The 26,247-nt window shown below is 44.0% G+C and overlaps 1 protein-coding gene across 2 annotated transcripts in view; it reads left to right on the top strand.

Annotated features, from left to right (window-relative positions):
• LOC147747795 (dimethylaniline monooxygenase [N-oxide-forming] 2-like) overlaps positions 1–26,247 on the top strand; it is a 311,008-nt gene that overhangs the window by 263,528 nt on the left and 21,233 nt on the right. For both annotated transcript variants that reach the window (XM_086955925.1, XM_086955917.1), the window contains exon 8: positions 6,721–6,793. In XM_086955925.1, coding sequence (XP_086812051.1) covers positions 6,721–6,793 — 73 coding nt within the window. The remainder of the gene's footprint in view (positions 1–6,720; positions 6,794–26,247) is intronic.

Below are 26,247 nucleotides of genomic sequence, written 5' to 3'. Positions count from 1 at the left end.
TCATTTTTTTTCAAAAGTTGGGTAACCACCCCCCGTTTCCAGCACGCTGGCACTGAGCCAGAAGTTAAGGAGCTGTTGCAGAGCAGACGCAAGATAGGAAAAAGCTCTGGGCCCAGCTCCTTCCAGATTTAGTGGGGCAAGGGGTCTAAAGGGGACCCTGAAGTCACACTCATGGCAGTTCTGTTAAAAATCCCCTCCAAGAGTGGCTCAAAGTGACTCAGAGAGGTCAATTGGCCTAACTCTGTCCTTGTATCCTTCCCTAGATCTTGTGACTCCTTGATTTCATCAATACGGTTTCCTTTCATGGGAGGATTATTCCTATTCAGTCCATCAATGATGTTATATCTTTTTTCCATGAAGAAAATCGCCAGACTATCTCACAGCTCTTGAGTTGGCAGAATTTTAGACTGTGTACAATCTGGGACTGTCATGTCCTTCACTATTTTGAAAATTGTTCTAGAATTGTTTTTTGAATTTAGGATAATGTTAGCAAAGTATTCAGATTTGGCCAGATCGATTCCCTTCCTGTAGTCTACTATTGCAGCCTTCCAGGAGGCTTTATCCTCATCCGAATAGATCTTCCTCCATTTACGCACAGCCTGTCGTCTGATCAATTTTAAAGATTTAAGATGGTCATTATACCAGCAGGCTAACGGCCTGCCAGCCTATTTGCAGTTTTTTATAGGGGCAATCTGGTCAAGTTGGCTCTGAATCTGATCACAAAAGTCCGTATAATTATCTTCCACCGTTCTGTCATTGTTAGGATCGTTTCCAAAGGAAAATATTGAGGAGGAGGAGGAGGAGGAGGAGGAGGAGGAACCAGTCTTTTTTTTAAGCAGTCTTCTCCAATCTCTGCTCCTGAACATCCTTATTTCTCTGATAGCAGGCTGAGCCCTTCTAGAATCAAATATCTGAATCTTAATCAGATGATGGTCTGACCAGCAAACCGGAAGGATCTCTACTGCATTCAAGGCCTGTTCTTTTGAGAAAACCAAATCCAATGTATTCCCCCCCTTATGGGTAGCTTCATTAATCCACTGGTAGAGACACAGGCTCTCACAGGCCTGGATAAGATTACTATATCCAGAGTCTAGGTTTCCATTACACCAGAGATTAAAATCAACCAAAAGGAACAAGTTGGAGTGGGTAAGAGCCATATTACAGATGGTGTCTATTAGTCCCTGTAGACGAGGCGTGCTCACCACTCCTGGGGTTCTGTAGGAAATAATGCCCGCCAGTAAGCAGCCTTTAGGATCTTTGAGTGAAAAGCTAAGAAGTTCGAAGCCTTCATCTTCGTCCATCTCTAATTGACCAAGATCCAGCTTCTCCTTGAAAATGATCCCTACCCCACCTCCTCGTCCTCTATCTTGTGGTTTGTGTAGAATTTTATAACCTGGAGGGCAGGCCAAACCTAGTTCTACCTCCAGTCCCGAGTGAGTTGAAGTTTCGGCCATAAAGAAAACATCTAGGAAATGAGCATCCAGTAGCAATTGGATCTCCACATGATGTTTAGGCAGGGACCTAACATTAAGTAACCCTACCGCTATGACCTCCTTCCTGACAAAGTCACCCTTAATGCCAGCTGTTTCCTCAAAGCGGGGTGTGGCGATCTTATCACTTGCTGACTTACCTATCTGTTTTAGCAAATCTTCTTACTAAGATCACCCCCCACATCAGATCGGGCAGCGTGGCTGGCGCTGTGCGCGAAAGGTGCATGGACGGGCGCAGACGGGCTTGCCTTAGGCACGCCCGCTGCGCACGTCCGCTGCACACGTCCGCTGCGCTGCCACGCCAGCGTGCAGCTTATGTAGGTCTAGGGCGGGAAAAAGACTAGACTGCTGACATCAAAATGACTGGTCCGCTCTCACAGACAGACACTGCGAGGACAGTCTAGAATCTAGGTATTCCAGGCAGAATAGTTAGTGCGCTAAATTCCAATGCCTGCTTCTATTCAGAGCACAGATGCAATAAGTTCATTTTAAAATATTTTATTTCAATAATAATGTTGACAGTGATTACTGCTGAAGATTGACATTACTGACTTTAATAATATTTACCAATGATTATTATTGATCATTGGATTTACGCATGACATGATAGTGTTTTTAACATGCTGGACCAGATTTACAAACATTTTGTGCTCTATTTGCATCACAAAAGTGACGCAAACCAGTGCTATTTTTTTTTGCTATTTATTTTCCAGCGCTGTAAAATTGTCCAAAAGTAATGCAAAGCAGTGCAAAGCACTGCTTTGCATTACTTGGCATAAAGGGGGCATTCCCATACAAATACCTATGCTTTTTTATGCAGAACCCTATCCTCTAACAGTATTAGACAGGATTTTGTATCACAACTTAGGGGTCGATTAGGATGGAGGACAGATTGCCCCCGACGGGCTGGCGGGGGCAATCCGTCCGCCATCCTCCCTGAAATGACCCCCCGCCACATTAGGATGGCTGGGCGGTTCGCGGCGGACAGGAAGACCGTCCGCCGCGGTCGCCTTGCGACCGTGGTGGAAAAGGTCTAATATGGTGGCGGTGTCTATCAGACACTGCCAACCATATTAGGATGGGCTTTGGGGAATGCCTGTCCGTGGCGGCATACGGTCTTTGCTTTGGGGGCCCGTTGTGGGCCCCCAAGGTGAATGGTGGATAGGGGGTGCACATGGGGGGTACCTATGGTACCCCCCTGCATTTCAAAGGACAACATGGCAGGCACCGCGCGGTGCCTGTCATGTTGTGCTTTGAAAAACAAAACATGCATTTTTAGCATTGCGGAAAGCACCGCCTGCTGCAATGTTAAAAATGCGGGATGCACCCGCCACTGTGGCGGGTGCATCCTAATTCGGAGCACGGGACCTCCGCCATTATGGTGGACGGTCCCTTGCTACGACAGGATGGCGGACGGACCAAGTCCGTCCGCCATCCTAATCGACCCCTTAATTCCATTTGAAAGCAGGTGGTAAAAGAACAAATGTTTTCAATTCCGCACTCATTCCAACTGTTATTGTGTGCTGTACTGTAGAGCACGCTTGCAAAGTAGGAAACATTTTAAAAGTTAGCTAGGCCTTATATTTTGTTGTGAAAGGGATCTCTTCCAGTGAAAAACATACCCTGGTGGGTGTCATAATTTATCATCAGTCAGCTCCTCGTTTGCCCAGCACAGCTATGCCCAATGGGCCCCTCGAGGTGCCTCTTTGCCGGAGGTCTTTTGGAATAACTCAAAGAACAAGGGAGGGAGAAAGAGGTTAGGGATGCTGTGGACTCAGCCTCCTTAGGAAATTATGAAAAAACAATGGAGGTCCACCCTTCATTTATGAAAACCTTCACTTGGTGCACAAATATTATCCTTCCAGTGATTGCTACCATTATTCCCAAGAAAAAAATTGATTTATTTAGGGAAAATTATAAGTTTTTTAAAAATAACCCACACCCACCAACTCATTTAGTGGCATGCTTCATCATTGGGTTTTTCCACCCTTCTTCGTATTGTATTTAACCCCTTCGATGCTCATGACGAGCTCAGCTCGTCATGAGGCACAGTTGAGCTGTGCTTATGATGAGCTGAGCTCATCATGAATAGAGGGATTCATAAAATGTTAGCACAGGAGGGGAAAACCATTAGCAGCCAAGGTGTTAAGCATGTTTAAGGGCACATTATACCTGGAAATTATTTAGGGACACCGATTAGGATAACCAAGAGTGGTTAGAGGGATAATCTATTTTGGTCATGAGGAAAAGCCTTGGGGAAGGCTTGAAACATGTAGGCCAGGTAGAGGTTCACTCATTATAGCGCATAGTTCTCCAACCCCCATTTTAACAATACCAGTTATAGGAATTAATAAAGTGTAGGTTCTGTGGAGACAGGTATTTTTCACTCTCATTACCATTTTTGACCTTTCCACTCTCACAACATCACCTAGGGCCAGATGTAGGAAGCCTAATACTGGTCAGTAACGGCCGAAATTACCGAATTTCGGCCATTACCAACCGGTATTAGACTTTTCAGATGTAGGGGCCTAATTTAAGGATTTGGTTATTTACCGAATCTGTAATTTAAGGAATCGGTAAATTACCGAATTCTTAAATACCGTTTCGGTAAATTACCGACTCCTTCATGTAGGAAGCACTCAAGTGAGTGCTTTTCACTTGTAAGGATTCGTCATTTACCACCAACTACAAGTTGGTGGTAAATATCGAAAACCCTAAAAAAAGCAATTTTGTGCTTTTTTCAACTGTGCCATGTGGCCCTTAGGGCAAGTATGTGTGCCACATGTGCACCCATGCACTATACAGGGGTGCAACAGGGTGTCAATGTGACACCCTGCCACCCTTGTAAGTTTATCCCCTTTTACTGATTCGGTATTTACAGAATCAGTAATTCTGATTCATTCCTATGGGCCTGCAGGCCCATAGGAAGGAATGGGGAATACCGATTCAGTAAATACCAAATCGGTATTTACCGAATTTTACCGATTCGGTAACATTTACCGAATCATTAGCTACGTATCATTTACTGATTCTAAAATACCGAATCAGTAAAATTCGGTATTTTAGAATCGGTAAAGGATATTTACCTACATCTGGCCGATAGTATTATCTCATGAAAAGTGCTCCCAAGTCTCCGCTGGTCATAGCACGCCCCATCCTGCAGCAGGGCAGGAAGAACCCGATGATGAAGCATGCCACCAAAGGACTTGTTGGTGGGTCAGGGTTATTTTTAAAAAACGTATAATTTTCCCTAAAGAAATCTATTTTTTTCTTAGGAACACTGGTAGCAATCACTGGAAGGATAATAATTGTGCACTGAGCAAAGGTTTTAATAAATTAAGGGTGGACTTTCTTTGTTTTTTGGAATAAGACATCGTTGGGAAGTGTAAGTGGAGGTGCTCTGGGTATGTATTGGTATAAAGTGAGTTAAAAATAGCTAAGGGGTACCCTAGAAAATATAATATGTGGATCCTTTTGTTATGATTAAAAGTAGTGGGTGACTGAATGTGGAGCTAATGATACAACAAAGTTCATAAAGTAGTGTTAATATAAGTCGAAATGTTTCTTGTCAATGGTTGTTGCTATCAATCATGGCAATTCTTCAGGACCAATAACCTAATCTACTGGTGATTGGGGAAGTGCGAGTGTATTATTCACAAAAGTTCCCAACCACATGAAACAACATCATAGCTCTCAATGTATTTAGAATACCTGGGGATATCTAAAAACCTTTAGAAGGGCCCGTTGGGCATTGCAGCGCTGACCCAACAAGGAGCTGCCCGATGATGAAGCATGACTCCCATCTGGGTGTGTGAGGGCTCTTGTTTCTGAGCAATCAGATCCCCCATCTGATTTCTCAGCTCCCCACTGTCCAACTTTCTTTTTTTCCCTTTGACTCTAGAGGAGCTGCATATCATATTGGATCATGAACCTTTGGTAATGCCAATAGGCCTTTTTTATTTAAAGTGATACATCCACATAGGGTGACTCGTTATCAGTTAAAGGTGGGGGAGCACTGTGATTTTGAGGGTCTTGACCTTTTAAGGTCAAATATGAATTCATAAATTAATACAAAGTAATTTTGACAGAGGCTGCTCCTCTGCTAAGGCGGAGGAGAGTCGCCCCACTGCTTTTCAGTAGTTTAAATAAAGGGAAAAAAATGATAATAACTTGTTTTTAGTATCTTTTAATTTTTTCCTACTGCAGCAGCTTTGAAGGGTGGGACTGCTCTGCTCTCTAAGCAGGGGGACAAAGTGGTGGACACTCTGTAAGTGTACATGAATGTTTGGCCTGCCTGCTTGGGCTGGCCAAACACTCATGCACACTATGCATGCTCTCCACCTAGGCTGCATTGTAGCCTGGGTGGAGAACATGCCCAGGCTCTTAGTGCCCGTCTCAGCGCTGAACCATGGCGCTCAGACCAAACACAACGCAGCATTGTAGCGTTGTGTTTGGCTTAGGGAAGCCTAGGTGTTTCCTGTTCCTGCCGGGAGAGATGCAGAGGAAAGACGGAAGAGATACATGGTGAGGAGGAAGGTTGTTTTCCCGTTACCCCATCTCCCTGCCCTCCACCCAGCCACCTCTGATATGTGCTAGCCTCTACTGAATTTTGATCTGCTTTATGTATATATGTGTGAATTAATGCATAGTGATTAGAAGTGTGGGTGTATGTAACAAATATTTTTCCCTTTTCTTAAAGAATAAGCTCTGACTGGACAATCATTTATTGAGTGCTATTAGTTTGTGCCAGTGAATGCTGATTATTAGCCCACACCACCTCCCTGAGTAGGCCACTACAGGTTTTGTTTACTAAATATAACGCTATTACCAGGCTCCCCACACAATAATGTCTGCAAAACACACCTTCATGCTCGCTCTCACCAGATGACACACTAGCACCATACAAAATGGTCATCATTGAAGGCATTGTACTGGCGGCGGACAGCGGAATATAAGTGTATCAGTAATAATGCTGGTCATTAAGAATGCCAGATCTATCAGCTTTGTAAGGGCTTATTCTGGTAGTCTTTCTGCTGAAACAGCCAATCAGTGGACCCATAGTGATTGACTGTGCCAGATGAATACTACCATATGTGAATAGGGATCATCAATAGGCATTCATGGTCAATGATGAACTCCCATCTTGGAAAAATATATACAAATTGAAGTGGATACTGTGTGCGGTGCCATAATTCATCATCTATGTAATATATCTATTGATTTGTTTTAGGACTTAACAAACTACCTACAGTGGAGGAACAGAGAAAAGAACTTGCTTGGAGGAGCAAAATGATAACAAAAAGGTATGAAACTTTAAATGTAAGCCTGTCTCAATAGTTTTACCCACATTAGGGTTTAATGAAAGTGTACTTTCTGTGGAAACTACTTGCAAAGACGACAAACTTCATGAATTGCAAAGTTTGGCATCTTCATAAGTCTTTTCCTGTGGAATCTTTCCACTATTTTTTTTGCTTAAGAATGTTCCATAAAAAAGTAAATTCTTCTCAAAGAAAACCTACTCTTTGTGAGTTTTTTCACCTATTCTTTTTGAAAACGTTGCCTACCTCATTAAGGTGATGAAGTTCGCAAAATATTTTTTTAAACTTGACCAACTTGGTGTAATCCATCTTTGCCAGGCTTCGCCCACCTTTAATTTCAGTTTCTGTCCCAGAATAGGTAAAAGTAGCATAGGGGAACATAGACGTACAAGTCGTAAATGGTCTGCACACATTCAGCCTGCTCAAGGACTCAGCTTTATGGTTACTTTCTCTGTCTTTTTCAGCCTGGACCATTTTGCGTTCACATTCAGTTTTCCCTCCTCTTTTAAATACCTGTATGCAGACCATCTCCAATCGGTCTTTATGCTCCGCAGAACTGGACAAAGTACTCCAGCCTCAGCAGTGATTTAAACACTGTTAACTCCACCTCCTTTTACCGCAGAATTCTGCTGTGCCCCCTGTTCTACAGCCAATTCACACTGATCAGCATTTTCATGTAACCTTGAGAGTGAGTTCTTGCTAGGGACTTTTTTAATCATCACAATAACCTAAAGAGTAAGCTCCTACTTGGTGTTGTTTAGACATCATACATTGCTCTTCAGAATTTCTGAGTCTTAAGTGAGGGTGAACTAAATCTTCTGTTCTTCCCGCAGAATTGGCAGAATATTGGCCACTCCGTGTTACTCTTTAATGCAGAGCACTGGCCAAATTTCACCAATCGCGAGCTGGCAAAAAGCACGATTACGATTTGGCGTTCCGTAGCGCAATTTTGTGACATGGGTAGTCGCCACCGTTTGCGAGCTGTGGCAGTCAGAGGGCTGGTGTTCGAGTAGATTTGCCTCAACTTGAGTGGATTTTCTATTCGAGCTGCAGCAAAATCAACACCAATGACTGCACGCTCTTTCGCAACACATGGAGCCGGCACTAAATTGCAGTGTGCGGTGCATATTTTCCATCCGCTGGCAAAATTCTGTGGAATCTCTCAGAGTTTTTGCGTAACTCTTCTGAATTCTGAAGAGTGACACTCTGCAAGTTCTGCCCACCCCTAGTCCCAAGTGCAATTCTTTGAGTCTGGCTGCATTGCACATAAGAAATCATTTGCAATATCACGCTTACAGCCAGGGGCGTAGCTAGAGCTTGTGGCGCCCGAGGCTATCCCTCAGATTGCCGACCCTTGGGGGGGTGGTGCTGGGGAAAAGGGACGGTGAGCACTTGAAAGATGTCCGAGAGTTATATGCACATACATGACACGGTCAAAGGCTACACAGTTGAATACATCGGTGACTGGCAGTAAAAAAGGCACACTTGCTTCTTTGTCATGCTTAAGGATGGGGAGGTTGGCCTTGCTGACTTGTAACGTAATGTTTGCTGGGGCGTACCTGTTGGTTTCCATATCTTGATCATCTTTACCTGTGTGCTTTCATTCCCCTGCCTTTTTCAATTTTGCTGCGTGCGGTTTTGTGGTTACTCGCCCTGGCTGTTCTGCCTAGTGTGCCTTTTGTACTGCAAGTCACTGATGTATTCAACTGTGTAGCCTTTGACCGTGTCATGTATGTGCATATAACTTGCATGATCGAGGTAACTATTAGCAGCAATACTACTTGTCTCTCGGACATCTTTCAAGTGCTCACCGTCCTTTTTCCCCAGCACCACCCCCCCCAAGGGGCGGCAATCTGAGGGATAGCCCCGGGCTCCACAATCTCTAGTTATGCCCCTGAAACCTTTAAAGACCCACAGTGACCATCTGCAGTGTCATTGTGTCTATCTGTGGTCTTGTGGTATTAATCTACGGAGTTATGATGTCCTTGTGTGCAGCATCATGGCATCCATAGGCGGTGTCAGGGCGACCAATAGGAAGGCAGCTGGGCGCTGCTCCGGGGCCCGGCCAGTTCTAAAGGAAGTGGAGGAGGAGACACTCCGAGACAGTGGGACCCTGCGGGCCCCAGGGGGGGCGTCGGGTCTTTCCTTCTGTCGCTGGCTACATAGTAAATCAAAAACAAACTCTGAAGCGGCTGACAGCCAGAGCAAAGAGTGTGTGCTGTTACTAATGCATTGCGTGGCGTGAGGTGGTGTGTGCAGTGCACCTGACCTGAGCGGTAATATACCCCAGGCTGTGCTGGAACACCTACATTCCTGGCTGTACGGTCACAATGCATAAACATATTCTGTGTAATCAATGCTGCGCGCTCGCTCGCTCCTCTCATTACAACTGCACTGCAGGCCTGGGCTGGCACTGCAGCTCGTTGTAAATAAATAAAAAACTAAAAATAAAGCTGCATCATCAATATTTCATTGTACTCATAGGATTCAAGAGTGTAATATAGAACAGTGGAGTGATAGGGAACTTGTTTTTATGTAAAGGGTGGTAAATGTAGGTTACAGCCTATCAGCAGGATTGGTGGCAAATACCTGCACAAAGAAACATCAGCTGTATATGAGTTGTTTTTTTGCAGTTTTATATAGAACGATTTTGGGCCAAGAGCTTTAGAACGCTTTACATGAACTCCGGATTACATTATGCAAGGTGAGATATTTTTTTTTCTTGTAGGCTAGGAGAGATTAAGTGATTTGCCCAGAATTACAGAATATTCAGCCAATTTCAAGGCACGCACCTGGTTGCCAAAATTCTAAATCGGCAGCTCTCTGAGCTCCGGCCATTAAGCTACATCTCCTCCCAATGTATAAGGCTGTTAATCTTACCTCGTTTCCCCATTACTTGGATGTGTGTGACACTGTGGCATCTAGTGTCAACCGATCTGCCCATTTCAAGTCTGTTCAAGACTCCCACACACCAGTGGCATAAAGCAAAATGACCCCCGCCCCCACCCTGCAAAGTGGGCCCCGGAATCTCCAATATACCACATATCTACATAGGCTTTTGGCTAAATGGTTGCCCAACGCGCCGCTGTCCCACACTCCTGAATTGTACATTTGCGTTCCCATAGCTATTCGTCTGATGATCAACATTCCTGGCTTTAAACATCACATTGTTGCATATCTGTAATATTCTGAGGCCAGCAATTGGGAACAGAAAAGATGATTCACTCAAATGGATTGTGCTTAATAGAAACCAAATTTAAAAAACTCGCACTTTGACATAAACAACAGTGAAAGAAACTAGCATGAGGCTGAATTCTAAATGAATTCAAAGCTAGACGGTGTTCTTTTGCTTTCCAATGTTGTACAAGCAACAGCTGAAGAACTTACAGGCTGTAGCGATGGCCAGGAAGAGCAAGAGGACAGTCTGGACAGTCAGCCGCGTAGCTAGGGGGGGGCGGGAGGGGCGGTCCGCCCCAGGCGGCACTATTATGAGGGCGGCGGCCGCGCAGCACTGGCCCATTGCGGCGGCCTTCATAATTTATTTAGGGACATTGACTTCTCTCAATCAGTGTCCTCAAATAAGTTGTAAAGGCCGCCGCAATGGACCAGGGCTCCGCGGCCGCCGTTTTGCGCACGCTGCTCCCATTTAGGGCTTCTGCTACAACTACAAAACTGTAAAAGTGTGGCAGTGCGACGTCCCGGGCATATTTAATTCTTGCAGCCAGTATGGCGCTCCCAGCAGAGTTAAGGCAGGCTGCTGGCTGGCGCCTACTCACCCCAACTGCTACAATGTAGCACAATCCATTTTTTTTCCGATTCCCCGGGGCACGGCTCTGTCAGCCGTACGTCATCGAGGTGGTGTGCCAATGAAAATTGTCTGTCACCGGAGCCCACCCCCTTCCCTGGGACTCACTGAAGTCAAGACAGCACCTGCCTCGGCAAACATCATCAGAGGCGGGCTGGGCGGCAAAATTTCCGCGGCGGTTCACGGCCTGAGTCTGCCTGCTGCAGCCAGACTAAATTAACTCCCTGCCCGATTGGTATATTCAGATGAGATCTCCCCAAAGATAAGGAGCCTTCCACGTGACATGTGTCACAGTGTTCTTCTGTTGTTGTCAAACAAATTAATTTCGATCCAGCAGACAGTGCGTGCCCCTTCGTGGATCTGGCAGTGCGTGCCCCTTCGTTGATCTGGCGCCCTACCTGTAATTTTTTCGGAAAGGCCTCTGCCCCACTGTGACCACGCGTGTGGTGCCCTTATTGGCCAGATGCAGACAGACGGAAAACTAGCAGGCAGCTTTGATTTTCCTTGCCCATACAGCCGCTGCCTGCCTAAGTGGCACGTTTTAGCGCACAGCACCCAGCCCACATGTGCAGCCCGGAATTCAGGAGATCATGGGGCCAGCCAGTCACATTCGGCAGTGTGGCAGGACAAGGGAGTCTGCTGTAATCAAAGTGAAGATTTTAAAAGGTATGTTAAATGGTGAACAGATGCCGGGGTTGTGTGTCATAACTCATGCCACCTATGCATTTAATGTTTAGATAACAATTAACTGCGGATGTCGGCACTCACTCTAAAATTTCCAAATTCCAACCGTTTTTTCTTAGCATTTAAGCTTTGTAGTTCTGTTTATAATTCATTAGGAAAAAAACGTGATTGCAAAGGATTAGATGAAAAACTCACGCCTGGCAGGTCCTGGAAAACTTAGGAGCTTTGATGGCAATGAGATGCTTTTAGTAGATCATGGCCTATGCAAACATCGTTTTTGTCTGTTTCCATACTTGCTCTTTAAAGGGGATATTTGAAACTACATACTAGGTCCTCTTTTACACTTGCAAGAAGCATCAGATATTACCTTTAAGTGAATATTGGATTCCAATATGAACCACACCTTTGCTGTTGGTGTGGACAGGAAGACAAAACAAAAATGGATAGTTCCTACTATAATGTAACTGGTGTTGTTTAAAGCGATCCAATACCTTAATATCAAGTTCACATTATATAATAAGAACTGTAAAAAAAAACAAGTGCCTCAAGCTGATTTTCGGTTGCCCATGCATCAACACACTTTAAAAGTAGTTATTTAGAGTAAGAATTGAACTGTAACGCGGGTTAAGTACCAGAATGTCCAGCCTTCACTTGCCTCACTTCATTTTCCTCACCATTAAGTGTTTTCTATCCTCATGTCAGGTTGTCCTGACTGAGCTTCCGTCTGAACCTGCCTGGTCCTGTAGAAGGACGCAAGTGAAGGAATTTTCTGGCCTTATTTAGCAGGCCAGCTATGTTTTCAACTCCTCAACAGGATACTTTGTACATGATACCACCATTTTCACCAAGATTTATATGGGTTTAAGATTAGGATAAAATACTAGACGTAGACTAAGGAGAATGTAAGTAAGCACAGGCCAACCACAATTGATGAAATCTAATAAATACAAGTAGAATACATGTACACACAGAAGTGCCTAATCAAGTTAAGCCAGTATTTGACATTGGCAGAAGTGCACAGATTTCCCATCCAATGAGCTATAATATTAAGCTTCTCCATGCTGGTTGCTCTGAGCGCCATAGACTATGTAACCAGTTTCAGATAGGAGAGCTTTAATGACGCTAGCAATCTTGGAATAATGTTTGATCAAGGAGGGTCCTGCACAAGCTGTGATGTTATGAGTGAGATGTCACAAATAGGGTAGGTAGAACTGATGTAAGTTTTGGGTTTCCTTCTGCTTTTCCTTAATCGGCGCAGCCAGGTGGGGGTGGTCCGCCCTAGGCAGCACTATTTTGGGGACGGGGCTGTCTAGCCCTGGGCCGTGTCATGTATGTACATGTAACTTGATTGATCGAGATAACTATAAGCGGCAATACTACGTGTCTCTTGGACCTCTTTCAGGTGTTCACTGTCCTTTTCCCCAGCAATCCCCCAGGGGGGCGGCAATCTGAAGGATAGCCCCGGGCGCCACAAGCTCTAGCTACGCCCCTGTGGACAGTTATTTATTTATGCGTTTTTCTATAGCGCGGGCTTTAGCCAAAGGCGTCAGAGCGCTTCACAATAGGAACAGAACTGATACATGAGGAGAAAATTACAAGTGAAAAATTTACAAAAGCAGACGTTAAGTTATGAGGTAAAAGTGACAATTGTGAGCAAAGCAAACAAAATACGTGAGGTAGCAAACAAGTGTGCAGGAGGTATTAGTGTGCCATTCTTACTGCAGTCTCGTGGTTCTCTACTTCAGCTTCCTCCGTGGAGGTGCTCCTCTCCCTATTCCCACTCGAGCAGTTCTCACCGGCCTGCCCATCTTGCAAGCCGCCAGCCGTCATCAATAAATAATCTCCCTGAACTCTTAGTGAGGCTGGGACGGCGGGGGCAACAACGATCGGAGCGAGCGACTGGACGTGACGTCACTAACGCGGTTGACGGGACTTAGGCCGCGTTGCACTGCAGCCTGCACTCCTGACCTGCGGTAACTGCAGCATGCAGGCACAGACGCACAGTGCAAACGCGGGACTTTCAATTATATTGCCAAAAGTAAGTCCCGCGTTTTTGTGCACTCTGCATGCAGCGGCAGCCTACAGCCTGCAGCTACAGAAACAGAAGCTGCTGAAGCAGGTCACCCGGTCTCGTCACGTTACGTCACAGAACTTCTAGGCGGCCGCAAAGGGCCTCTAGACAGTGCCGGCTCAAAAATGGTGCCACCTGGGGCGGACCGCCCCCCCCGCCCCCCCACTAGCTACGTGGCTGCTTACAGCTTTTCTTATTCATGCTTCGTTGCACCTGATGAAAATGCCCCCTTTCTAAAGAGTTCTGCACCATGTGGTACTCATCAAGGCAGTCCGACCTGCCAATCACAGTGTTAGGACACCACAAGCAGTACCACCAACGTTAGTAAAGAATAGTCCGAACTGGGTGGTTCTATAGGGAACCATTTCCATGGGTCACACAGGTGATTGCCTATTGCACTACCCATGAACCACGTTAACCAGTGCATAACTACATGGGTTCTAAAACTTGAGGTTCATAATATAGATCCTGATAAGGACCGTGGGCAACTACCTTGCTGGTATGCCAATAGTGCAAGGGCAGTTGTACAGACTGGTAGACTGGACTGTACAACTGCCCTAGCACTATTGGCATTTCCTGTCTACCAACCCTTGCACTTTTGGCATTTCCTGTCTGCCGGTCCGCTAACAACCAGGACTGTAGCACCTTCAATATCTTAAAATATACTGCATATTACTTATTGCCTAATTGTGAAGGTTTGCTGCGGTTCAACTTTCTCTTCTGAATTGTCCAGCCAGAACCATAATCTCAACATTCATGCTACTTGCTGACCTTTCAAAACCTGTGAAAGCCTGACCTTACAAATCATGGGATCTGTGCATATGCACTAGCCTGCAGGTCTGTTCCTAGCACTTGGCCTACTCCCCTACTACGTTGAGCATCCATGGCGGCCTTGTTAAGTTAACCGCTTGTGTGGGTGGTGGGGTGCACCAGGATATTCCTTTTCTCTCCTGCTCATTGGTGGATAGCTTTTTGGGTGTTACGTGTTTGCGTTTCTAGCATCTGTAGAGATGGATGAGGACAGCCTATTTGTTTCTCAAGGTGTAAATTTTCTTCGTTCCAGAATAGAGTACCCGTTCAACATTTAAATATTGTGATTGTTTCATTGACCTGTACTGTCAGGACCTATCAGTCATGATTGCCTTTAACATTTCCACTTCCAGTCAGGTGTTTGCTGTTGTCTAAACTCTTTTAACACTGCTCGCCGGAGTCATTGGGTTCTTCTCTCTGAGATCTTTTTTCTAAAACTTCAGTTCTTATAAGTCAGTCTTCTGTCAAATTCATTCAGTCATTTCAAGACTTCTGCTTCTTAACCTTCAGTCATGGCCACCTTTGTTGTATAACTCCAGTCCAATATTTGCAAGACTTAAGCCTTTCCCCCATGCACCATTGTGCCAACACAGACACAATGAAACATTTCACTATAAAAACGTGACCTGTCTCCAGAGCAGCACCCAGAAAGTTATCTTTGTGACTTCGTGGCCTTTTCCTTCAAGTGATATTTGGCATTAATTTCCAGAGGGAATCCTTCTTTATACTTTGTTAGTGTCTGTACAGATATTGTCCTTCCTGTAAGGGGTTTCTCTTCCTTTAAGAAAGTTAAGGATCAACCCATTGGTCCAGCCCTTTCTAGGAAGCCACAGCAAGGAATTTCTGGTTTCTCTGCCCTCACGAATCAACATCAGGGGCTGTTTATGACTCCCTGAAAGCAGTGGACCCAGTGGTTGCCGGATTTTTGGGGGCTAAAAGCGACAAGGTGATGGATGGATTACCTGAATAAATCTCAGCCACTGGCAATCACTTGGGCTGTATCCCAATCCATTAGTTTTTGTCCACCATGCCACCTCAGTTTGGACCCAGCCATATGCAAAACAGCCTTGACCCTGAGCCTCATGGGAATAGTCTAGACTTAACTACCAGGCCAAGCCCTCCCTGAACCAGAACACAAGCACCCTAGGACTGGTTATGGCCTAGTTAGGGCACTTCAACAAGGTATAACTTAGTTCCAGTGGCACAGTGAGCCCTGGACCATGTCTGGGCATATCCGCCACACCTAGGGCAGCAAATGCAAAAGCAACAATGTGAACAATGTGGAATAGTTTAATTAATCTCAGCAACTGGCTATGCTTGGACTACAAATCCATCGTTCCAGATTTTTGGAGACCAGCACTTATTTTCCCGCATCAAACATTAACTTAGAGCAAGGGAGGAGAAAACATACAAACTTGAAAGATGGAGGAAGAGAAAGAGAAAGATTGAAAGCCTGCCACAAAAGAAGAAAGAGGGAACCTGCAAAATTGAGATAAAGGGACAGGAAGTGTCGGTGTTTCATTAAAAAGGCATAATGTGAAAATAAGAATGCACACCCTTGGTATTTGGAGCATCAACATTTATTTGTAATGGCCATAGGCTTCAGATCAGAGCTAGCTTTGGGCACTGGTACTCATTCTTTTACAAATTAAGCACTGACCATGTTGAGACGGTTTAGAATAAAAGTGCAGCTCCAAGCTGCCTGCTGACCACTGGACCCGTTTCCATTCACATACTATTTGCATATGGACAATGGTGGTAAAGATGTACTCAAAAATGTATTGCACTTCAGGTGAATCTGCCGCAAATCAGGAAGATTATCTACATGATAATATTTACAGAAAGTGGCCTTAATCTCATCAAACTTTCATTCATGGCTGTGTCAAACGGATACAAGTTTGCAGAAAACAAGATTGACTGCAAGTTAATGTATAAAGCGGTGTTCCCTTTTTCACATTTGTTATCTGGGGTATTGTACACCTTTCATCTGATTGTTCTACTGCTTTTCTGTCTTCTTCTGGGGTTTTCTGTTAATTCACTGTTTTTTCCTGTGTTTTGTTTCATTGTGGTTGTGTTCGTGGTCCTTGTTTTGTTTAGAAAATAAGGTGTGTGGTGCCTGTAACCTGCTTTCCCCCTCTCTAGTCCTCCTAGGTTCACTCTGTGTGACACCACAGCTTAATCAAGGTCTTGGAGTGGGCCAGGCCGGTAGTTCTGATGTCAGTTGAAGAGCGACTTGTGGCTCAGGGGGAATTAAACCTGCTCAATTGCAACTATCTTCTCTTACAGTATCTTTTCACACTGACTCCCGCACTGAGTTTAAATGTATCCAATATTGGTGGTATTCTCGCTATACTAGCATGATCACATCGTCCCCAGCTAACACTCTTTGAGTTTTAGGATCAAAACTGACCTTATCCATAGATGAAGTGAAAAGTTATTGAGGTTGAATATACATTTTCACCACATTTACTGTGTTCCTCATGCCTCTCCCTATATCTCAGAGGTGAAGTCACACCTCTGTACTTAGGGCTGATACCTCGCTCAGTAGGGAATCCCAGGTTTTCTCCATCCATTGACCTATTTGAACCAGATTTGGGGGAAACAGACTACAAAGTGCAATATTCCAGAATACCACATTTGGTACAGGTTGGTCAAAAATGTCAGAAGTTATAAAGATGTCACAATTCAGTGATTTTTCCATTTTGCAGTCGTTTTTACCGAAAGCAACTCAAAAACCACTGAAAGAAAATCGACCAAACTGTTCAGACGCATAATGGGTCTTTGTTTGGTACCCTCTTTTGTCTTGGTATATTTTCACTATGCTTCGTTGGAGCTAAGTGCAAACAATGTCAAGTGCACGCTCTAGTGCTTTTTATTTCTATTCAAGAATATTGTCACTTTCTTTTTGTAAGCTGAGCATCCTCAATGCCCATTGCTCAAAAAAGTGGGCATGTTTGAAAAAACTACACAGTGTGATTATCTGGACTTTATGAGAGAGATTCCAGCCGAACACGTGTGGAACTTGTCAATATGCGGCATGGGAAGACCAAATGCTGTATGATGGCTGCCAGGTCAGGTCCCATGGAGTGATTAAATATAGGGTCAATGTAGTTTTTTGAATCCGATAAATCTCAGGGTTCCTGGCTATCAACAATTTATGTACTCAGTTCACAACTGAAAATGAGGGTCACTTAAGTGACCTTCACTCTCTTGATACACATTGGCGAACAGTCCATGGTTAAACTTAAGCGAGAGTGGCTCTTGGGTCAGTAGGTCTCCAACCTTTTCTGTAGTGTGATCTATTTATGAACAGTGAAAATCATTGTGAGCTACTGACAGCTAAACAACGTGTGCATTATTACCAGATGTTCCCACCCCCAGCTTTATTGACTTTAAGGCTATTGTCCAAAGAGCCAGATACTATGGTTTGAAAAATGTACTTTGACAAGGGGCATTATGACAGGGCTGCTATGTGTGCCAGTGAAAGCGTGGTCTTTGGGGATGTCTGAACATGTGTGAGTATGAATGAGATATATACATATATGGGTGAATGAGAGCCTGTGTCATATGTACTTGTGGCACAGGATATACCTTTCGCCATATGTGGCACCATTGCATGTATAGCACAAACATGTAACCATTTTTATTTAACAGGAGAAATTAAAAGTGCACGAAAATGTTCTGCAAAAATGTTCAAAGTATGGAAGATTTTCTGCACTTTAAATTTCTCCCACTTAACAAAATTACTGTATTTTTCAGATATACATATGCCATAGTGGCCACTGCGAGCAGGAGGCCTACTGGTTGTAAATACAACACTTTGAAATGGGACAAAACTAAAATGAAGAGTTAACTTAATCATTAAGGTAACTTTTCATTTTAATTTCCTCCCTTTTAAAAGCAATAAAAATATAATTTTGTTCTCATACTCCAATATTGAGTCCACAAAGACTTTATTTAGGAGTCAAATACTTCATTGCTTCAGTTCTTCACCTCTGTGACCCAGCCTGACCCATAAATCTGATGGAGCACTGCTCATTATCAGGCTCTGCTATATGCAGCTTGATGATAACAATGTATAATAAACACAGCCTTCCCTTAACTTTAAAAGGAAAGTGAACCTGTACTTATTAAAAAAACAAATCAGTATGAAACAATGGGGCAGCCCAGTTATGTGCAGAACCTGGAGATTGGTACATTAGGTGAACAGTGGTTCTGCCACCAATTAGCTTTAGAAAGCATAGAACGTGTTCATAGAATTTGTTCCTCTACTCCAATGAGACTTTAATTTAATGAAAAATATCAAAAAATATACCAAGAGATTACACATGTGCTTCTGAATATGTTTAAGATTTTATGATAAAATCATGAATATTGTATACTCAAAATGAAAACAGAACATGTATATGCATACACAGATATATAGGGGCAGATTCCGATCCGGTAAAATTACCGTCCGTAAGAATCGAATCCGGAGCCGTCTCCGTACGACTCGTACACACGCCGTAGGACCCGACGAGTACGATCTGGACAGGGTATCAGTACGCGAGTCGTACGGTCCAAGTCAGGTAAGGGCGATTCTTATGGAAAAGCGCACAATCACATACACACCGTACGGCGCGACCCCCCATGATTGTAGGGGTACGGCACAAACCCCTGCGATCATGCTAGGTACACGCCGTACACCCAGTGAACATGGGGTACGCGCCGTAGACCCAGCGTACTTGGGGTACGGTGCATCCCCCATGTACGCTGGGTGTACAGCGCGTACCCCCCATGATCGCAGGGGTACGCACCGTACCCGTCTGATCATGGGGGGTACGCGCCATACCCGGGGGGGGCGTTCCGTACCTGTTTCATCGCAAACTCTGCTTTTACGGCTTTCTTCAGCTCCCGTAGAAAAAGGGTCATACCTGACACGTATCGTACTTGCTAGGTCGTATAAACCAGCCACAAACTGTACAGATGTCACGTACAGCGGGTTCCGAGTGAGACTCGTACGGAGATTAGAGTCGTACGGTCTCTGTATGATTTGTATGGAGTCCAGCTCCTGGTACGAATCGTACTTCGTCGTACGTACGGGGGACGTTGCAGGGTACGATTCATACAGGAAAAACACTCCGAACGGCTATTCGGAGTGCTTTTTACCAGATCGGAATCGGCCCCATAGTGTACAATTACACTTTTTGACAAAGACGTGAAGTAAAAACAAAAAAAATTGTATTTACATATCACAACACAACATAAACATAACTAATGTACATATATCAAAAACAAACATTTAAACACAGTGTGAGTTACATGAAAATTATCATACAACCCAACCAGCAATTAGACTTGTTATTCTCTATTGGTCTGGGTGATCATTAACACTTGGAAGTACGAGTCGACGTTTTGACCCCTGGACATTAGTGTGATTGTGTTATCATCTGTAGGGGGGGTCTTCTTCAGAACTAAATATAAAGTCTGTGTGTGGCCTTTAAATAGAGTGCCACCTTGACACCAGAATAATGATTAATACAGCAAGGGAGCTTGTATAAAGTAGGAGGTTGACCCGAGTCCAACAGGAATCCTCTTGTAAGGTTGTTTATTTAGAAGTCAGTGGCACAGCGTGCCTTCATATTCTCCGGCATCAGGCGCGCAGGTCCTTGATGCAGTACATGGTATTGAATGCCTGAGAGAGATCTGAAGCCATTAACTAGCATCCAGACACACGGGGGAGTACTGTCTGTAGGCGGCCGGCCGTGACATTTTATTGCCCTAAAGTAAATCTTCACTCACAACAGATGACCCAGAGCACCTGATGCCGGTGAATATGAAGGTACACTATTTTGTCCTGAAGAAGACCTCGTACAGATGATAACACAATCACACTAATGGCCAGGGGTCGAAACGGCGACACATACTTCAAAGTGTTAATGATCAACCAGACCAATAGAGAATAACAAGACTAATTGCTGGTCGGGTTGAATCATAATTTTCATGTATCACACTGTGTTTAGATGTTTGTTTTGATATATGTACATTAGTTAAGTTTAAGTTGCGTTGTGATATGTAAACACATATTTTTTGTTTTCACTTCACATCTTTTATTTGTCAATAAGTATAATTGCAGAATATATATCTGTGTGTGCATGTACATATCCTGTTTTCTTTTTGAGTATACAATTTTCATGATTTTGTCATAAAATCTTTAACATATTCAAAAGCACATGAGTAATCTCATGATATACTTTTTGATACTTTTCATTAAATGAAAGTCTCATCGGAGTAGAGGGTCAAATTCTATGAATATGCTCTATGGTTTCTGAAGCTAATTGATGGCAGAACCAACGTTCGCTTAATGTATTTAAAAAAAAGTCAATGAAGTCAGCTACTCTAAAGGTGATGACTGGCTGGAGACAGCTGACCTAACAAAATACAACACAATACCAAAAAACACTACAACGCACTAGTCAAAGCAATGCTCAACATAGACAAGCTACGTACTATATAGGCTCTCAATACCAACGGCCTGGAGTTATGGTACAGTAATACCACACCAGGTATTACCCATCAGGGTATTACCATGGGATCACAAGTAGATCCATAAAGCCCTGCAAGGAAAGTGGGAAAATGCAGAAAATTAACACTTTCCCACCGATCCCATTTGTAAACCTATAATAAACTATTTTTTCTGATGCTAAGGTCCCCTAGGTATGTTCTGGAGGATTTGTACATGGTAAATTATTTGCCATTCCCACACTCTGCAATAGTGGGTGTGGTAGTCATACACCAATTTTGATTACTTATCAGACCATTAGTGACTGTTTATAGCCAGATTGGGAATACTGAGCCACTCATAATGAGGGCCAATGAAAGATTTCAAAATCACTTTTGGACAACAATGCAATGAGCACATTACTTCAGCCCTCTAATCGTCATACTGGCTGCATATTAAACAGACATGCCACTTTAAAATGCAGCGTATAGGTCACAAGTCTGTTCATGATCAGCTGCCACTTTCTTTGTCAGCCTCTTTCAGCCTTACCATGAACATCTTCTTCTGCTCTCTTAATGACCACTCAATGAAAGCTGCTTAAATGATCTGGATCTAGATTTCTTTATGTTCAGAGCTCCTCCCACTCTACAACTTTCCTCAACAATTAAGAATGAAACAGAGGGCCCTTGCTAAACACTATTGTGTAATGGTTCTAATGTTCACAAAGTTTTATTGAAGGTTAAGCTTTCAACGTGTCTGTAATCAAAAATACCAAGAACCAATGCAGGCAGTGCGAAGACATGACTTTAAGATTTGCAACATCTAATGCACGCCGAACTTTAGGAATAGGGAAATCGGAGCACGAATCGGTGGCTCATATATTTTCCCACTAAAATCAGATTCTTTGTATCACTTTGATAATTTAAATTTTTTCCCACATTTAGGTTTTGTGAACAATCTTTAAATACTAAAGAGATACATCAAAACAGAAAGCAAACACAAAGTAATGGGGCAGCATTGCAAAGGTTGCGTAGTTAAGTGGAAATACAGTGGAGGAATGCTGACCTCAGGGGTGCGCTAGTCATACAAAAGCCACTGTCTGTATGCACCCTGGGCTCCAGGGGGACCACAAAAGTATGTAGATTGGGTTAACTGGCTGGTCACCCAGTGCTGGACCACCAGGCTCAGCAACCTCAAGGAAGCAACAGAAAAAAGAAGCTAGGAAAATTTGCCTCAGAGGGGTGTGCTTGCCATACCACTTCATCACAATTTCTCAGTACATGCAGGGGTCCATGTCGTGGCCAGGCTCTATAACTCAACAGGTGTTTTGGAATAGCTGGATCCAGCAAGATTGAATGTTCAGCAGCCAGCCTCCATCTTGTGGTGAGGAGTGCAGAAGGCTCAGACTCTCTACAGCAGACCAGGATCCGTGGGCTGTCCTAGTCAAACTTACAGTCTGAAAGCCAAGCCAACTAGGCTGGGACAACTTTTCTCTCCTCAGGGTAGAGTGTGGGATAGCTAGAGCTTCTATTTATGTCCAGCCACTCTGGTGAACTTTTCCAAGGCCTCCTCTGGTGTGAAGCCAAGTGTATTCCGGAATATGTATATGAAAGCTGTTTCACCACACCTGTCCACTTACTCATCATCTTGTCAGGTGAGCATACCACATATCCTCCCATATAGTTGTCAATGATCAGAGTGCCATAGGAGAGGACAGAGAAGGACATTTTCAGTCCCATGAAACCTCTGACAATCTCAGACAACAAGTGCATACTTGATGTGGTAGACCATGACAACAGGTACCTTGAGGCAGTGCTCCTCAAAAGGACAGTCACCCACATGGTGGCCTTTGCTCTGTTGGGAATATTTACCCTTGATTGTTCCCCTAACAAGATGCTATCAGACGAGGAATATGATGGGTTCTCTAGAAACCCCATTGATAAGGAGGAATTGGGGTTGGCTTCAGAATCTACAAGCTGCTCTTCAGAGCATCCATCCCCTTACCCTTGTACAGCCAGGAAGGTTTACAGGGCCACCCAACTCTCTTAAACTTGATAGGGTGGACTACATACTGAGACTCCATGGCTCACACATGAAGTGAAGTTTAATCTCCAGGACAGCTAGGAGGTCATCAACAAGTGGTACTATCAGATGGTTACTCTTATGGTTACTAGAAAGGGAAAGAGATTCTGTTTATGAAAACTAGAAAGACTTGTACTTTAGAAGATAATTGAAGCAGTCCCTCCATGGCCTTAAGGAAGATTAGCAAAGTCAATTATTTATTATGATTTTGATGCCACTATAAAGCCCTACAGTTTTTACAATGCAAACCAGCTCAAATACAACTGCTGGTCAATAGCTTTGGCACCCTTGCTCATTGAATCAGAGCAGCAGGAGAAGAGATGCCTCCCAGATAAGCTACAGAACAATATGAGCAGTGGTTCTGTTGAGGGGGTTCAACTCTCCACCATCAAACATATAAAAAGAGTGAAAAATATAAGCCTCTGTTAGGGTGCTTCTCTGGGAAATGTCCATTAATCCACATCTAACAACATTGTACATCCACAGTGCTAATACAGTAGATAGCCTACCATAATCCAATGTCTGATAAAAATTTCTGAACCTATCAAGTGGAAACCACCAAGATTAAAGACCTGGAGATCAGTGAGCCATCACAAAGTGCCTATCATAGCATAGTGATAATTGTCTTGAGGCTTCGGTTGAGTTACCATCTGAGGAAATGGCTTTTTGAAGGTTCACCTCCACATTTTTACCTACATTTGTTACTAATAAGTACTGGTGTAATGACTCTAATGCACTGGGTCCTGCTGATCAGGCCTCAGTGCATAAACACTGACCATTAAAAGGTATATGTCTGATTGGTTCTTCCACAGCTGGCATAAGTTAACATTCTTAGAAGTCTCATGTATATGGTGCCAGGGGTACTCAGGGCCTGCACATTAAAGTGCCCCTCGTAGACCACGAGTGTGACAAAGTGAAGCATGGCTCCAAGCCTGCCATTGCTGGCTGTCAGAGTAGCCTTCCAACTTGCTAACCTTACTTTGCCATTCAAACTAATGACTGTCAAGACCTTCCTTTTTTATATATGTAAGCCCCCCTTAGGGCAGGCCTATTGGTCCCTACGGCAGGGCTCTATATATTAAAAACATGTGTTTTTACATGCTCTAATAGTAAGAACCCAACATTTTAATTTTTCCTGTAGAAAGGCTATGGCCCCATTGGTGAGTACAGGGTTACACACTGATCACTCAGCTTTGCTAACTACTGAATGGGACCACTAAAGTGGATACTTCAAGGTAACAAAAACGAATTTAATGTAACATTTAGAAAGCTGCTACTCTGTTGCCCAAATTTTTCAGTGACTGTTTATTTATGATTGCTGGGCACGAGACATTCTTCTTCTTTCTGAGGGGAGGTGTGAATGACTCTCAGGAACACAAAGGGGCCTGCCATTGAACAAGGTGTTCCCTCTTCCTGGCAGGGAGGCCAAACAGAGTGTGACCCCAATAGGTGAGCTTCATAGGGGAAGTTATGTTTGAAGGGCAAATGGTGGACACACACAAGAGGGACCGCTCTTGAGTTCTGGTAAACAGGTTAGCATCAGGGGGCAGAGGGAGGTTAACAGTTGCCAGTTTTCCCATGGGTGTGTGTAACCCTCAGTTGGAGACACCTTTAGGGTGGGCTTCCAAGCTCTACACACCGAGAGAGGGGTTCTGCCATCCTGGGAGTGGCCAGAATATTGCTTCTTGAGATAACTTTGCAGGAAGTCATTATCGGATCAGACCCGGTAGTCTATTGGCTAGAAGCAACAGCATCCTCAGATGAAAATTTCTGGGCATAAAAGTGGCACCCATTGCACCTAGAACTCAGATCACATCTATACTGGAGAGAGAATCAAAGAAGGACTGCCCTGCTGTTCTCTGGACCTGGCAAAGAGAAGCTGCACCAAAAGACTGAACTGCACCCGCTAATCCTTGGGCTAAGACCAAGAGGGCTGTGCATGTGGTGCAATGCTTGAGAAAGAGTCATTCCGAGCCCCAAACTGTAAAAGTGACTCCAAGAGTCAGTTGGCTGACTTCCTGTTACAGCTACAGGGCCACTAAAAGCTGAATAAACCACCTTGCTAAGTTGGTAACCATGATTGCCTGACCGCTACTGGCCACAGAATTGCAGCCTGGGTGATCAAGTCTCAACATGCAAAAGTTGTTCCCAAGTCTGCTGGACCCAGGAGAGTTGTCAAAGTGCAGTTTGGTTGCCCAAGTGAGACACTAAACTCAGTTAAAGGGAACCACCGGTTTTGCTATCACCAGAGACAAGTTGCAAGTGAATTTTGGCTGGGCTTCACCAGGACTTTCAGGGACATCGACCTCTGTGGCCAAAGTCGTCCCACTGTGTTTGTGTGTTGAAGGGTGGCCACAGGAAGACCCTCGTCACCAGAGGAGCATCCTCAGCATCCTCCAGCATCCTTCAGCATCTTCAGCTTCGTGTATAACTTGCATTCAGACCACAACATTGATATCTACGATGGTTTACTCATAGATCATGGTATTGGACTGGAGACTGCCCTCCTAATCGTCATTGGCCCTTGCGAATTGCTCCCTGCAACAGTTGGTCCCCCAAATTGAATTAAAGTAATTGGGCTCAACTTAACAAAAGTTTTCAAAGTAACCGCTAACCACAGTCGTTGTCAATGCTCGTTTGCAATTTCAGTGAAAAGTAGCAATTTATTATTGGCTTTATAATGTATCTATCCAAAAACCTTTGGTGTTCATTATGGTGTCTGAAAATTCATGAAAACAAGAGTTAGTTTCAGGTCTTGGCTACACAACACATGATGTATTGTTTACAACTCAGTGGGCTTACAATCCACTTACAGCATACCATCAGATGTTTTCATTGTCACTCTCATTTACAATCTTTTGATTGCTTAGTTCTCATAGACTTCTCATCCTTCCTTGTGTTAGCTCCTACCTGGAGCATCGACCACGTACATGTTTTTTTTCTCATCTTTGTTAATCATCGTCTTTTTGCAGCACACTATTTCTTTTATTTTCAAAGCATTTCAGTATTATTCTTGGATGTGCAATGTGCTTTCCTACTTTTAACACAGGCTTGCAGCTTCGTGTTTATGTTGCTTTCATCATAGCTCCTGTTTCTATTTATACTTTTGTTGCTTATACCCACAACTGCCTTGTTTGCGCCTCTCACCTCTATGCTACTCCACTCTAGCCCACTACACTCTGAATCACTCTATGCACTGCACTGTACTCTATGCCACTATACGCCACTCCACTCTACTTTACTTTACTCCACATCACTCAACTCCACACAATGCCACTATACAGCACTCTATGCCACTCCACTGTATGCCACTCTACTTTATGCCACTCTACTCTATGCCACTCCACTTCACACTACTCTACTCTATGCCACTCTACTCTCTGTAATTCTAGTCTATGCCAGTCCACTCTACACCACTCCAGTCCACTTGACACCATTCCACTTTACTCCATGCCACTCTATGCCACTCCACTCAATGCCACTCTGCTCTATGGCACTCCACTTCA

This window comes from Lissotriton vulgaris, chromosome 1_1 (assembly GCF_964263255.1).
Source record: "Lissotriton vulgaris chromosome 1_1, aLisVul1.2, whole genome shotgun sequence".
Classification (NCBI taxonomy): Eukaryota; Metazoa; Chordata; class Amphibia; order Caudata; family Salamandridae; genus Lissotriton; species Lissotriton vulgaris.
Note: the sequence above shows the minus strand (reverse complement) of the source record. Positions and strands in the feature narration are given on the sequence as shown.